At 42.7% G+C, this 15,931-nt stretch overlaps 1 protein-coding gene across 4 annotated transcripts in view; it reads left to right on the top strand.

The window, feature by feature from the left end:
• The window catches only part of farp2 (FERM, RhoGEF and pleckstrin domain protein 2), a 58,863-nt gene that overhangs the window by 38,955 nt on the left and 3,977 nt on the right, over nt 1–15,931 (top strand). For 2 of the 4 annotated variants that reach the window (XM_088615560.1, XM_088615585.1), the window contains exons 14-25: nt 6,205–6,386; nt 7,775–7,864; nt 7,974–8,107; nt 8,576–8,657; nt 9,916–10,153; nt 10,546–10,676; nt 10,936–11,004; nt 11,435–11,524; nt 12,095–12,115; nt 12,838–12,920; nt 13,461–13,579; nt 14,782–14,945. In XM_088615560.1, the coding sequence (XP_088471686.1) occupies nt 6,205–6,386; nt 7,775–7,864; nt 7,974–8,107; nt 8,576–8,657; nt 9,916–10,153; nt 10,546–10,676; nt 10,936–11,004; nt 11,435–11,524; nt 12,095–12,115; nt 12,838–12,920; nt 13,461–13,579; nt 14,782–14,945 (1,403 nt within the window). The remainder of the gene's footprint in view (nt 1–6,204; nt 6,387–7,774; nt 7,865–7,973; nt 8,108–8,575; nt 8,658–9,915; nt 10,154–10,545; nt 10,677–10,935; nt 11,005–11,434; nt 11,525–12,094; nt 12,116–12,837; nt 12,921–13,460; nt 13,580–14,781; nt 14,946–15,931) is intronic. The other 2 variants (XM_088615570.1, XM_088615580.1) reach the window with 2 other exon arrangements.

Here is a 15,931-nt window from a genome sequence, read left to right as displayed (position 1 = left end):
TCTTCTTTCTTTCTTCTATATAATCACTAGAGGTGTATTCATATATTTTATTTTCCATAAAACATTTTGTATGCGGTAATTTTTGTTTTGAAATTTTTTTTGCTTATTGATATGAATGTTACGTGGAGGGACTAATAGAAAAAAATCTATATTAAAGGTTAACCCTCAAGATAATGAAGAAAATATTTAAGATTTTACCTCTTGTGAAATTTATTTTTTTGTTTAGATCCAAGTCGGTCATTCTCATTATTGTCATTTTGAGAAATATAAAAAGCTCCCTAGAAGATGGTGGGCAGGTGGGGGAGGGGGGGCTGGTTTGCGGAGTCTCTCTACTCTCACCACAAGGGGAACCACGCCCGCCGTCTCCCCATCTTTGCTCCGGGAGCACCCCACATTGAGAGGAGACCATGCAGTGCAGTGTCTACAGAAAACAGAAGGAGTAACTGGTCGCCTGCCTTTCAGATTCAAGTGTCGAGGAGCAGAATGTGGAAGCTGTTTCCAGTCCTTGTCTCTGTGTGGTGTAAAGCAATGCAGATCACCTTTCAGTTTGTGCAGTAGGAGGATGAGATTGCCCTGGTTCACACCTCCCGGCGATATTGAAGGGGACTGCAGCAGTCAGGTGCTGCCACTGTGGGCACCCCTGGGCTCTGGCTGTTAAGAGGAGTTTGATGTCTTCCTATTGGGGGTGGCGTCTACAAGCTGAAGGATAGCTGTGTGAGATTTGGTCAAAGCAGTTTTGAAAAGATTTTGAAGGTAAGAAAAACCACATGTGCCTGTGACTGGAAGGTGTTCTCTCATTCACACTGGTGTTTTTCGATCATACAAAGTAGAAAAGGTTAAAAGTCTTCAGTTTGTATGCTGACCTACTTCCCAAATGGAAAGTGTCTTCCTCCCAAACAGCCGATACAAAAAAAATCTAAATGTACTCACTAGTTTTCACAGTCTTTCCTACCCAGAACAGTTGATATGATGGGTGTTCTGAGGCTGAGGGCATAATCTGGGATCTTTTGGGTGTTTAAATTTCTCATTCCAGATACATGGTTGTCTTCCCTGTTACCACGGAAGAAACATTTGGAAATGGCATCACTTGTCTTTTGAAGCTTAAAATAAGACATATCTTGAGACACAGATTTAGTGATTTTTTGTATTTCTTGATAACAGAATTACACTATTAAAACAATTATAGAAATTTTACCAGTTGTTAAGGTTGCATTCTTCAATTTACACAATGCATCACTTCATTCATCCTCAACTTACATTTTATGACACTCAAAAATCAACAATATTACAGTAGTTTTTTCCCACTGCTTTCGCATCACTGGCAAAAGACAGTTTCCACTTTTCTCTAGTGTCCCGTTTTTCAGCTGATGAAGGAAAGTAATCTCAAGGGGAAAGAGTAAGAATAGGAAGAATTTATGGTTCAGCAACTGTTTGAATTTATTTAGGAGATCCATTCTCCAAATAAGAGAGCTGGTATGTTTTAACTGTAAGCTTTATTGAATGTGTTGTGATATTTGAATGATTTTTAAACCTCGCTGACTGCGAGCACAGATTCTGGAGAGTATATATCCCACTAGTGTCTATTAAAACCTTTTAAATTAAATGTTTTTCACTGTTTATACTGAATTTACAGTATCTGTTGTCAGTGTTACACATCTGAAAGGGGTTACTGCATTGCTTTCATGATACTACAACTGGAGATCATGCTTAGTCTGACTTTCAAGTGCCTTGTACATGCGAAGATCAAAGCAAGGTGGTCATGATGCATTCTGGAAAGGAAGTTACAGTAGTTTTTACAGGGAGGTATAAATAGTCTAGCTCTGCATATTTGCACACCAAACAAAAGGGCTACCCAACTGTAAGCAAATGTGCGTATAATTTCTGTGGAGAGCTATAAAAGCAAGACAGTTAGGTATGCCAATTAAATGTGAAGCCTTTCCTCTTTACTGTAGAGAAAAAATGCTTTTTAGGAATGTATCTGGAAATCTCAATCTCCTGCCCAAGCTCACCAATCACCAATGCTCCTAGAAAAGGATTGCCCTCCTCTTTTTGTCAGCACGTTGGCCCAACACAGAGGGCTTTTAGGGCCATTTTCTTGTCCTTTAAGAGAATCTCAGAATAGTTCATTGGATTACAGATCCGATGACTATTCCATACCATACTATAACTGTTCCATAGTGATCTTTCCCTGTGTAGCTCTCTGTTTTAGGTAGATTCTTGCTGCTGTTTATTTGAGATATCAGGGAACTGTGTATTCATGTATGTAGCAAAACAGGTAGCAGACTGTCTTGGAGGAGAACAAATGTCTCGGCATTATCACCCAGGTGCTTGAACTGCAGAAGGAGTCTCAGGCAAGGATTTGTTGCTCTTGTAAAGGAAAGCCACTGCCCTGCAGGTCTTAAGTAGCGCTAAAAGGTCAGTGAAGAGAAATCCGGGAATCACGAACTCCTCCCAATTAAGATACCAATTGATACAATGAAATAATTCAGATCTCGGCTGGAATGTAAACCAGGAGAAGCTTTGGCTCTGAAGAACTCTTAGAGATGCAGATCCCTAGCAATGGGAACATCTTTTAATTTGATCACTCTTGCATCCTGCGCTCAGGTTCATTACACCACTCTGAGACTTCCACACTACAGTGGCAGGTTTGTCTCTCAGTGTATGCTTGTGCTGACGTTTGTGGTTGTTACTTTATTGCTGAAAACAAAAGGCATTCCACTGCTTAGACATTACTTCTTATTTTTTAAAAATTATAATGGGATCCCCTTTTATTTTGGTTTAAAAACAAAACCTTGGGTGCCAGTTGATTAAGACTTATTTTCACTTTCCTCTGACGTTTGCCTTGTGACAGACCTTGCTTTGGTTCTTGCTTGTAGTTTGATCTCAGTCCATGCGCAGTGCACATTTAGCCAACATTGTGCTAGAAAATGTTAAGTATTGGCTGTAAAATCTGTGGTAATGTATCGAGTAATTTAAATCCTAAAAAAAGCAAATTAGAGGTACTTGCCTTTTATAAATATTGTATGGTACAGGTGTAAAGCAAAGTGTACATTGTAATTGTCAAAATAAAAAAGATCAAATTTTGGGTACCTTTGAAAACCTTGTTTTAAATTTATTTATTAGCAGTTTGGGGAAAATGAGCTTTCACTGCAAGAGGAAGAACATAACAGCTAATATTTACTTGGAGGATACGAGCATTTTTTAAAAGGTTTCTTATTTCACCTGCCATATTTATCCTTCTCTGCCTTTTGAAAAACCAATTCTCTGATGCTGATGAATGTTCTATCTCATTTGAAACTTATGGATTAATTTCATGTAGAAGTAGTTTGAAGGAATATTAAATTCTCTACCACAGGGGAATGTTGTATTTAAATAGTTTAAGTTTAATGGAGCTCTATTAAAGAAATGTCTATGGAATTCATTTAAATACCTCAGACTTCCTGAGTGCATTATAGAAAACTTTTAAAATATTTGGAGCTCCTTCATTCATTGGTGCTACATCCCTCTTCATTTTCATGAAAGGGCATATTTAATGTCTTATCTGTTATGAAATGTATTTGATTGGTTCAGTTAGCCCTTAACACAAAGGGTCTGGAAGCCAAGGTCCCAACTGCACACCCATGCTGTAATACAGACTGATCCGTGGTCATGAGCCAAGTGTTCCTATCTGATGACGACAACCTGGAAATCAGGCTGGATCTAACTTGGGGTCAGATTGTGTGTGTGCGTGCGTGCTGGAGAAGTGACTCAAACCTAAGGGCGTTCTCTCGGAATGAAGGCAGGTACGAAGGCTGCACCACCTCCAGGATGGAGGTCTCGGTTATGCCAAATCAGCCATGACCCAGCAAGGAGTAAAAAACATTCAATCATAAAATATGTACAGAAATAGATTCACATAGTCATGTCCCGGAAGCCTGAAAAAACAACAGGTAGAGCAGCTAGAAGGAGGTGGATTGAGAGCAGGCTCGACAGTCGGGGCTCAGTAAAATCTACTGGTTAGGCTCGGTCAAAGGGAAGAGGATCCGATTTAAGTGCTGCCGTTATCGCCTTTGGTTACGTGCTGGCTTTGGTGGTTAAGTGGTTTCAGTTGGATACTCTAAATTAAATAGGAAGAGATCTTTTTTTCCTCCATTTAATTCAGTTCTTTGCGATTTTTTCCCATAAATGTGACACCCTTATCCAGCTCAGCTGTTGCACTGATTTGTTTCAGGGCACTCATGAAGAGTGTGGTAGAGAACGCTGTTTGTGTTGAAAAGCCTTTGGCTCTTTGTACACAAGAAAATTATATGAACAAGTTCTCTTTCTCCTCTTAGGCGTCTGAACATGACATCACATGTACTTGCCACATATTTAGTCGGCCCCTTGGACTACTGTAGTCAGAGTTAAGAGCTCCTGCAGCCAGTTCACTCTTAACATATCAGACGGTAAGATAAATCTCTTTTGTCTGAGAGATGAACTTTCACGTCACTGTCCAGCAGATAAAAGCATCGCTTGATTGAGCGGTACGTATATTTTGGGATTTACAGTTGATGGGGCAGTCTCGATCCATGGAAGGGAGCCACTGTGCTGGAATCCCTTTCTGCAGTGTCTAGGAGCGCCTTTGCTCTGGTGCCAAATTCCACAGTCCCATTCCAGCTGAACACTGTTTATTTAGGCCTCGGGCCAATGCATTCCACTCCCATTCTCCACAGAAACTGTGCGTTTTCCACCTTTGCATCCTGTGTGTGTTAGCTGCTCCCTTGCAGAGCTATTCTGTTAAATTGTAAACCACTTTTCAGTAGAGAGGCCAAGAACATTCCTGATAAACAACTATAAGGAATTAGTTCCGGGTCACGGAGTGGCCTCTGCTTCCTTTTTTATTTTCATTTTTTTTTCTGTTTTTAAACCGCTAATTAGTCTTATTGGAGAACAGGATGTAGCTTCTACAGCTTTCGAAGTCATCATAATGTCCTTTTTTATCTTATGCTCCCTCCAGACACTTTCTCAGTTAACTGCCTAATAGTTAATAATTGCTTCAAAGATTCAAAAGTTACATATATGTAATTGTTTCGGTGGAAGGTGGCAGATTTTAAAGTGATTGATTTTGCTTTTGTGAAGAACAAAGGTCTGGTTAACCAGCCAGTGTCCTGTTGTTTTTGTGCCTTTCTTAGGTTGATTGAGTTTATAGATGTACTGTCAATTTTTGGAAGCACGTATATAGACTTTTTATACACTGAAGTAATTCCGAGTTGTTGTTTTTTTAAATTATGTTCTCTTCAGGCCTTACATTTGCCTTTGGATATTGAGAAGGGGTTTTGTGTTGATCAAACATGCACGAAACGTTTGATAAGTGTTTTGAAATGCAATGGTGGCATTTAAACTACTGTTAGCCATTGAATTTAGTTACAAGTTCCTAGGACTGCTTGTGAGACATTTTAATATAATTTACCAAAAATATCATTCCTGGTGATGTTAGTCCCTGGTGTCAGATCTTGTCTGTTTCCCAGTGCTATCACGGTGGTCTTGTTAACTGTTAAAACAAACAGTAAATGTTCAGGAATGGTAGAGAAAATATGTATATTTATTTTTAAACATTGATACAGAAACCTCTTCGAATTATAAGGATGAGAAGCCATACTTTTTAAGTGGAACTGGGCGTGCTGCTACAAGAATAATACTGGCTGCCTAATTCAACTTCCATGCGTCTTGAGTTCTGGGTTCCTGTTTTCCTTATCGTTTTTTAATTCATAGCATACTTTCTGAAGCTGAATTTTGAAATTCTGTAGGAGAGTATTTTATTTCCACAGTTAACACTACATTGATGCATTTTACTGGAGTGTTCAAAGATTTTTTTTTGGTGACTTTGTAACAAAAAATCTTTTTTTGAGCTATCATGAATGTTAAGCCCATTGCAAATTGTCCTTTTCAACTTTACAATTAGATTGTTGTAGACCCCAGTTTTGTTCCCTGCTTTCTGTCAATGATTGAAGGAGAGAAGCTAGGAAGATTCGTTAGCATGAAAACCGTACTCTTCACCATAAGTTGCACAGATAAGGCGTGGTTTGTTCGTGACATTTGCCCTAGAGTATAAACTATTGAATGTTTTCCGCCTACATCAGAAAGGAATAATTGAGAAATGAAGTAACGGGTACAAGTGTTCCCATTGAGCTGCAAGTGTGGAAAAATGGGTGTACTTGCTAAACTGTCTGCCCTTTTCTTCTGCAGGGATGTCCATGGACAGTCCACAGCTCTCGCCCTATGCCATCAAGAGCCCCCTCAGCCTCTCACCCTCCTTCCAGATGTCCACGCTGAGCCTCCCCGGTCAGGCCCCCTCACCCCTGCAGAGCCCCGTCCTGAGTGAGGGGGGCAATGCCAGGCTGGAGGAGGAGGAGGAGGGCAGAAGGAAGGTACAACATCCACACCCCATCCTTGGCCTGCATATCACCCCCTCTTCTGGTGTGCAATCGCTGCTCTGTCCTCGATTGTGCTCCTGAAGATCGGTAATCACCAGAACCGTAGTTTCTACCCTTTTAAAACATAAGCACTGGACCACTGGAGCGACATCTGTCCTGCTAATCTTGCACTTGTAAAAACTGGACCAGACCCCCTGCCTCTGTTCTAATGCAGTTGTTGAAAAAGTCTTCATCTTGAACCAAAACTGAGCTGCTTCTTTACTACTCAAGTTCTCAAACTCTTCTGTGTATTCAGACTTTTTTTAAAGCTAATCTACAGACTTCTTCTCAGTTTTTGATGCCCAACTACACACACAGGCCTTTCTTTGATCAGGTTGCTGTCCCTAATGGGGTATTACTCACTTTTTTTTTACTGGTGCACACACCACCTGTAAAACCTTCACACCAATCCTTTTCCCTCCTTTCATGGAATTTTTTGCCTTCCTTTGGGGGAGTTTAAAACTACATGAGGAAAAAAAGTTAATTTAATATTTTACAGACGGCTAGTAATTTCTCCAAAAATTTGTTCCCCACACGTGGAAATGTTGCGATGTATGTTCATCACAGCTGCTGATGTCTCTTGTCGCGATTCAGCGTGTGTGTTTACAGAGCAGTGTGAAACTCATTAACCCTGTCTGCCAGTCTCCTGCTTTGACTGTGAGCATATGTACAGAACTGCTTCTCTTCTCAGCAGGGAGGAATTGTAGCGCTACCATGTGGTTTGTGCAATAAGAGATCATTTAAGCTCAACTGTCAAGGAACCTTGTAGTCATACTTTTGTCAATTTTGGGGGGGGGGGTTCTATATTACACAAGATGCATCAATGGTGGTCCAAAAACTTGCTGTTTTAATAGCAGTTCTCGATGAACAAATACTTGGTCAACATTCATAAAAAATCCTTAAACAGTGAGGTGTTTGAATAGATTTTTAAACCGATTTATTGTTTGTTATATTGCACAACATTAAAAAGAACATAATATTTATTTTTTAAGTTAAACTTAAATTAATACTTTAGTGAATTAATATTCACTATTAATAATTCCATCTCAAAATAACATTTGCCACGGTGCAAATTTGTTTCTCTTTGATAATTGTTTTCAGTTTGCGCTGTGTTCTCTGAGGGCTTTTGTTTTCCAGGTGTTGTGGCTTTTGTTCACATTTCAGAACTATAGAAGATACTGTTTCTTGCCCTTCTCTCCCTCACACATAAAATACTCTTCAAAAATAGTCTCAAAGGGAGTTAAAGGCATTTTCTTTCCTGAAGGTGTTTGATATGGTATCAGCTGGAGAGTGTTTCTGCAGTATGATGCAGTATGTGCATGCTTACTGTATGTTTCTTTCAGAGGTATCCGGCTGACAAGGCTTACTTTATTGCCAAAGAGATTCTCACCACAGAGCGAACCTACCTGAAGGACCTGGAGGTTATAACGGTGGTAAGTACCTTCTGTTGACACAGTTGATACAGGAGGTTTCCATTGTTTTACTGCCTGGAGTGAGATTGTGCCTCTGCCTAGTGTGTAATAAGCTATCTGTGCTCTGCAGTGGTTTCGCAGTGCTGTTATAAAGGAGAATGCCATGCCCGAAGGTCTGATGACCCTGCTGTTCTCCAACATTGACCCCGTTTACGAGTTCCATCGAGGATTCCTGAAGGAGATTGACCAGAGGCTGGCTCTCTGGTGAGTGTCCCCTCCTTCCTGTAGTGCTGTAAAATCCCAGACATCTGAGAAGGAGACCGTCTGAACTGCGGGGTCTTGTTGAGGCATCGTTTGAAAACATGACTCAACAGTGACCCCTGGGGCTTCAGATAGTGTGCACATCACATGTTTCTTTTTCTGCCAGTTCTGTAGAAATCTGCTACACTGTTTCCATAATGCAGTCTAAGACTGTGTAGCAAAAAAAGTACTTTTGGGAATGAACTCAGGCCAAATATCTGAAGTGAAATTTTAACTTTTTGTACAGATGCCAAATCTGATGAGCATTCTGAGGTTAACTAAATGCATACTTTTCAACAACCAAAGACAAGAACACACCAGTTAGAATATGTAAGAATTGTGTTTCATGAATCTCATGCTCTCCCCCAGTACCTCTAACCAAAGGTGAAGCTGTGCGGTGTGTTTTTAGTGTTCTCTTTCCTGGGTTTCCAGGGAGGGACGCTCCAATGCCCATGTGAAAGGGGACTACCAGAGGATTGGGGACGTCATGCTGAGGAACATGTGTGCACTAAAGGTGAGGTTCTTAGTGTGCCATGTGGTGGGGTTGAGTGTGCACTCCTGGACGTGGTTGCACGACAATCATGACCTCTTTATCACCCAGGTGTGAGTTTATTTCATTCATCAGACCTGCAGAGTAAACCACAGCAGCCGGTGCAGCTCCTGTACATTTAAAGACCTATCGAATTGTTTTTTTAAAGGATGAAAGTTTGCACCACCGTGGATTCTCTTTCTTTGCAAAGGCTGTTACCAAATACAGGTGGTCCCAGCTGTGAGTCACCCCTCTATACTCCCGTTTCACACCTAATGTCATTGATTAAATTGGAGAACTCGACGCCAAATCCAGGGTTTTTCAAGACCCCAAAAACTAGAAACGTTGGTGGTTTGTGGTTTTGTTGTGGTAGTTAAGTGTAGATGAAATATGGCGAAGAGCAAAATCAAGCTCTAAAAATTCTTCTTCTTGTAGACTGTGCTGTTAGACTAGACAAAACATGATTCTGAATCATTATGCCCCATCATTAATGATCAGTTCTTGCCACCGTCCAGTGTATAACTAATCCAGACAGTTGATTAAGGTTTCATCACTGACTTTAAGTGCATGAACAGTGTGTGGTAAAACAATCTTACCTGAAGCAGTGAATGACTTTGTTGGTTTCAGTGAGACCAGAATTTGAGAAGAGTTAGTGACCGTTGATTTCTATTTGTTTTTTTTAGGGGCTTGTGTGTTCATTAAATGTATATACTGGGGTCGAAACTGTATGTTGGGAATGCATCTCAAGCTAGTTACATTATTTGTTATGGATATTGTCCCTCAAGGCATTTCGATTTAAGGTTCATTATTTAGGAACATATCCTGGACTTATAATGAGTCTGTCTTACTGTATTTGGCACCTACAAGTGAAATATACACACACCGTCTAATTTATGGTGCCTCACCCGACTATTCAGTCAATTCTTAAGGAAAAAGCCTGCTTTAAGTTGCTGGGCAAAGTGACTTAATCCCAAACCCTCCATATTTCCATTATTCTTATGGGGAACAATTCCCCTTTATACGTCAATTCACAATGCATCATGAGCTTTGTGGTCCCTATCCCAGATATATTACGGGGACCCCGTGTTCAATACAAAATGTGAATGTAGCGGTTTGCGGGGTGCTACAGTGGACATGGTGATGCTAGAGTGTGGCATGTCACAGAACGAGGACCACAGTGCTGGGACTGGCTGCGGCGCTTGACGCTGTTCTCTGGGGTGTCTGTGTGTGCCACGCTGTTCAGGAATTCACCAGCTACCTGCAGAAGCACGACGAAGTCCTGACGGAGCTGGAGAAGGCCACCAAGCGTTTGAAGAAGCTGGAGACGGTGTACAAGGAATTCGAGCTGCAGAAGGTGTGCTACTTACCCCTCAACACCTTCCTGCTCAAGCCCATCCAGCGCCTCATGCACTACAAGCTCATTCTGGAGAGGCTGTGCAAGCACTACTCTCCCGAGCACAGGGACTACAGAGACTGCAAGGGTAAGACGGCCTCTGTGCACCCAGCTGCGCCCCTCTTGGGCCAGAGGATTTGTGTTCTCTCCTCCTTTTAATAATCTGTTTTGAACTATGTGCTCTATTAAATCAGACATATCCTTTCTCCCAAGCCTTGATATATGAATTATTTGTGAAACCCCCCTGGATCCCAGGCCTCCAGAAATGACGCTGTTCTGCTGTGACCCACACTAAACCACCCTAGAAACCTCACCAGTTTTCTTCCTTTGTCTCCTCTTTCTGATTGGACTCTCATTGGCTAGTTCAGGTCCTGTTTAGCATGAGTTGCTTTGCGAGGCCTTGAGGAGGCCCGTAGAGAGACATCACTGTAGTCATGAGAATTCATCTTTATTTTTTGATTTTTTGCGGCTCTCCCGCAGAGGCCCTCAAGGAGGTAGCCGAGATGGCCGCCCAGCTCCAGAGCAGCCTGATCCGGCTGGAGAACTTCCAGAAGCTCACGGAGCTGCAGAGGGACCTGATTGGCATCGACAGCCTCATAGCTCCTGGGAGGGTGAGTACAGCACGCAGCCATGGGTAGCACTGCAGGAGGTGGGTCTCTCAGTGGGACAGGAGTGTTTCGCTGTGACCGTGAATGACCCAGCATCAGGAGTTTCTCATGATGAGTTTGTTCTGTTCTGTAACTTGTCCTGTATGTTTTGCTGGGCCATGGGATGTGTCAGCATGACAGTGTGGTTATGAGCGCATGGATCTCGCGGTGTGAGAGTCATTGCTGATTCTAGTGTGAGTAATGAAACCTGTCCTGTCTGCAGGAGTTTATCAGGGAGGGCTGTCTGTACAAGCTGACCAAAAAAGGGCTGCAGCAGAGAATGTTCTTCTTGGTAAGTGATGTTTTAGGGTCTTACAGCTATTGCAGACTTTGAACTCTTATTGTGGCTTTCCTGCAGTTAGAAACAATTTTTTTAAAGATTTCAGATGGGGTTTTTTGTGAAGTGATGTACTGTGAACCCTTTATAACATATTCGTTCTGGGATCCTGCAGAGTTTAGATGTAAGCATAGAAAGTTGCTGTGCCTGAGTTTGAATTGCATTTTGCATCACAGTAATGAGTCAGTACTAAAATTTGTGATAGTCCCGTTGAACAGGAAGTATCTTGAGTGTTGATTTTATTTGTTAAACAATTTAATATCACCATGTGTGGAAAAAGTAAATCTTAACAAAGTGTTGTATCTTCTGATCATAGATCACTAGTGCAAACCATGGCTTTTGTGTAAAAGAGAAATGTGATTTTGTTGCTCTCTTTTGCTCCTAGTTCTCCGATATGCTCCTGTACACCAGTAAAGGGGTCACGGCCACCAACCAGTTCAAAGTGCATGGCCAGTTACCGCTGCATGGCATGATTGTGAGTGCCTGCCTTTTCTATTGCACAGTCTCACTGTTGGTCTGCGTGTATCTTTGTTTCACCGTTGATGACAAAATGGGTGCAGATCCTTGCGTTCAAGGTGTGGGAGGCTGCAGTTTACAGCTTCGAAACTTGTCATCCTTAGACTTGATTTTGAAGAACATTAATATCAGTTCTGAGTAAATGTTAGTCTCCAGTTACTTATCCTCTCTTGAGTCAGTCATCATTGATATTAAAACAGGGACATATGCTGTATATATGACTGAGGATAAATAGATAACCCAGGGTTTGACTGTAGGTAATGAAAGAGTATCAGCATGATTCAGCAGTATTTGTTTTCTTAAGGCTGTGTCTGTTGCTGGATTGGTTCTCCGTCTCTGGATTGGACAGTGTAGCCCTTGAATACGTTAAGGGGAAATGTGTTTCTTGTTTCCCATGAGTGCTGTATATCCCAGCAGATATCTTTATATAGCCTCTTGTAAAGTCAGGCTGGGCAGGAGGCTTGCAGTGAGGGAGAGTTAGGGTTTCCTGCAGTAACCTGCCTTGTCTCTGCTTCACCCCTGTCTGCAGCTCATAGTGTTGGATGCACCGGTAAGTACACAGGATACCCCACGCAGGGGATACACAGATGATGGCTGTTGTTGTACTTCTGTAGAGCACCAGCAGTTAGCAATTAGAAATGTGCTATAAAACTGTGGCCCTCTCATTCTGCTCCATTGCAAACCAGTTCCTTCATTAGATTATCATTGATAATAAGGAAGGAATAAGGAACTGATGGATCAGTGAAAGGAACACATGCTAATGGAGCTCAACATAGAGTGCTAAACTTAAAACCACCCTAGAGCTTCTTGATTGCCTCCCCTTATTTTTTTGGTAACTGATCTGATCTTTGTTAATAGGGGAACAAAAGCAAAATATCAGTCTTCACGTCGGAGACTACAGCTCTGATTAGTTATCATATCACATTGACTAGGATCCTGAAAACACTGTACATTTAGAATGTTCTGATTAGTCCAGCGCAGTGCATGCAATACTGTAGTACTCCTTCCATTGCAGTCTGGTTACAGTTGCTAGTAGTGGGTGGTGGGAATCTGTTAGTAGCCCACAAGGCTCTTTGGCAAATACAGGCTAACATAGAGGCTTTGCCCACTCTGGTAGAGAAGCCTGAGTGTTTGAAGCAGGGGGAGGCAGTTGGTGGAGCCTGGCTACCAGCCTCTTCACCCCTCCTTAGTGGAGACCAGGGCTGGGGTGAATTTCTTGCCTGTGGGCTCTGGCAGCTGACCTTTCACCCCGGTTCCTCCCCTGCTTTCCAGGTGGAGGAGAGCGAGAATGAGTGGTCGGTGCCTCACTGCTTCACCATCTACTCCGCGCAGCGCACGATTGTGGTAGCCGCGAGGTAAGACGCCGCCTTCCTGCGCCGCTGTGCCCCAAGCCCCGCGTGACTGAGACGTGGCAGGGAAATGGTCCGAGCTTTTCACCTTCATACATTCACTGCTTCCCACCTTTCCCTAGCACGTTTTTTCTCAGCCTCTCAAGGTATTTCAAGTTGAAATGTAAAAGTTTGACGTTTTAAATTAGGAATTGTATTCTGTCTAGAAATAGAAAATGTTGTGCTTGCCTATTAAGTATTCTTCAATGTTTGTCTTTAAATATCATTAGGTATCGATAGGCTTTCCTTGTAAACAAGCTTGGGATACTTATTTCTGAGAACTGTGTGTTTGGACTGGAGCTGTACTTTTTTGTGAACTAGAGCAAATGAAGATCAGAACACAGTTCAGATTCTTTGCCTTCTCCACCTTGTTGGCGTTATCGCAGCAGGCGCTGTTGCCCTTACATGCGTGTGGCAGTCCTTATTGAGACCTGCTTGCAGCTGTGTGGGCTTGTCTGAACTCTGCTCCTAAACGGGGGACATTTTGATCTTTTTATGTGCTCTCAGCTCCAAAGTGGAGATGGGGAAATGGATTGAGGACCTGAACATGGCCATCGATATGGCCAAGAAATCCCAGGAGAAGTCAGAGTTCTTCCTGGACAGCAGCCTGTGTGACCGATCTAACAGTAGGTGCCCCCTCTAATTCTGCACTGGTAGTGTCTGCAGCTGGGCCAGATTTATCAAGTTTTGTACCAGGTTCAAATGTAACTTTTCCCTCTTGAAGGAGTTGAAATTGTGTAATTTTGGGTAATCGAATGCCTGTCTTACTGTACATCAGAATCATGCAAGATCCTGGTCCAACACTTGTTGACTCTGGTCTCTGTACTCTTAGGAGTTAAAGGTATTGTTCATTGCATTGCAGCATGGAAGTGTGCTGCGTGTCAAAGCCTTTCTCACTGGAGCACAGTGAAATACCTAATTCACAAGCCTCTTCAGTAGTCAAGCCCTGTGCCTTTTCTGTTTTTTGAAAAAAATGAAAAAAATACAAATGTTCACCCCCATGAGATCCCAGATTTACTTTCACAGTATAATAATGAAAACACATTCTTGGCATGTCAGCAAGGTTAAGGTCTCGGGACCCATGGGTTGATTTCAGAAGGTTTGTTTCTCTAATGTAGCCAACCATCCAAATACACCTATAAAGAGTAGAGGATTCGGTCACAGTACTCCAGTGGGAATGTGGGCTGGTTTGATTAGTTATCATAATTCTGTATTTGGATTTTCAAATAGATGCAGTTCAAAAACACTGCCTTTCCTCTTTGTTTACCAGTGGTGTCAATAGTTCCACAAATGAGAGCACTCATCTGCATGCAGAGCACAATATGGTAATTTGCTCATTAACACTCAAGAACTGATGTAGCTTTTTTCTGCTAGGTTTAATACTCTTATCGGTGTCCTAATTCATGAAATATGTACAACTAGCTGTAAAACACTTCCTGCAAGCTTCATTTCTGCTTTGTACAAATGTAGGCTTTTTGTTTTGCCTTTTACACAAAATCGACACAAGCTGAGCATAGCCCTAAGTAACATGAGCTGACCTGTTTGCCAAAGAAAACCATGATGCAGTGTTCTTGACTGCATTTATTGTCTTCGCAGTGTTCCCACAAACTGAATTGTGTGCAGTCGTCCACTTAACCTCAAGTGCTCCTGAGATGTTTTGTTTTCATGTTGAAGCTCACGGCTGACCTGAGAATCAGGGACCCATGCCTCTCTTCACAGGAGATACAGCTAGCCATCTTCCTCTCCCTGCTGGGGCCTTCTTAACCCTGTGCGTGCCGTCCCCTGCCCCTCTTCCCCGCTGCCCTGGCTGTCTCTCTCTCTCCGGCAGGGTCCTCAGACGAAGTGTCTCTGGAGCAGGAGTCGGAGGATGACACGCACTCGTCGCGCAGCTCTCTAGACAAGCAGACGCACCACCGCGCCAACACCACCATGCACGTGTGCTGGCACCGCAACACCAGCGTCTCCATGTCTGACCACAGCCTAGCCGTGGAGGTACCCCATCCCTGCCCTTCCTCCACTGCCTGGGGGCTGCTCTCCCCTCCCTCCCCACCCCCCCTGCAGAACCCAGGGACACGGCCCGGCACACTGCGGACTGTCCACGCCCCACGTCTTGACTCGGTTGGCGTTGCATTCCAGTGTGTAAAAGGAAAAGCTAAGGAATGCGGATTTGGGGATTTCATTTCTGATCCAAAAAGAAGCGTAAAAAGCTGTTCTGCTGTTTTAACTAGCTGTAGTTTAGCCCTTGTGAAGAGGCTGTAAATGTGAATATTTTGAATTGGATGACACATATAGCAACTCCGCAGTGAGTGTTAGTAATATTGCCTGCTGTAGGACACAGTGCCACCTACTGCTTTATGAAACCAAACCCATTCATCTGGATTCAAGCGTTCTGCGATTTCAGATATATAAATATCCCCATGGCATAAAATACAGGATTGTTTGGGTGAAGGGTGTGTTTCTCTGGGTTACTCAATTTTTGCACAAGCTTTGTTCTCCAAAATTTCTCTGTCTCACTGTCCAGCAGGGCAGCTCCAACCAAGGCCTTCTCATTTTTTCCTTTCAGCATTCACTCGCTTCTTTCTCCTTTTTACCACCCTTTCATTTCAGCATTATTCAGTTCTCCCTACACTCTTCCCATTCCCTGCCCGTTTCCGGATGAGAGAACCCATTTGTGTGCCCCTCTTAATTGGCGGTCAGAGGGACCTCAGCCTTTTTTGTCTTTGTTTTTAAGCTTGCTTGCTTGCTTGCTTGCTTGCTTACTTAAAGGTCGTTAGTGTTTATCGGTCCAGTGCTGTATGTAAACTGAAATGCTGATTCTTCACAAATGCATGCTGTGAAGAGTACAAGATTCCTTGAAAGGCAGAGGGAATAAACGTGCTATTCCCCGAGAGAGCTCACAATAATCCAATCTTCCACAGTCACTGTTTGATTCAAGTTAATTTTGCGTGAAAGACGTCGGCCTCACCTCGTTTCATCAG

The sequence above is a fragment of the Lepisosteus platostomus genome, chromosome 2 (genome assembly GCF_059453375.1).
Source record: "Lepisosteus platostomus isolate fLepPlt1 chromosome 2, fLepPlt1.hap1, whole genome shotgun sequence".
NCBI lineage: Eukaryota > Metazoa > Chordata > Actinopteri > Semionotiformes > Lepisosteidae > Lepisosteus > Lepisosteus platostomus.
The sequence above is the reverse complement of the archived record's forward strand: the minus strand, read 5'-3'. Positions and strand labels throughout refer to the sequence as shown.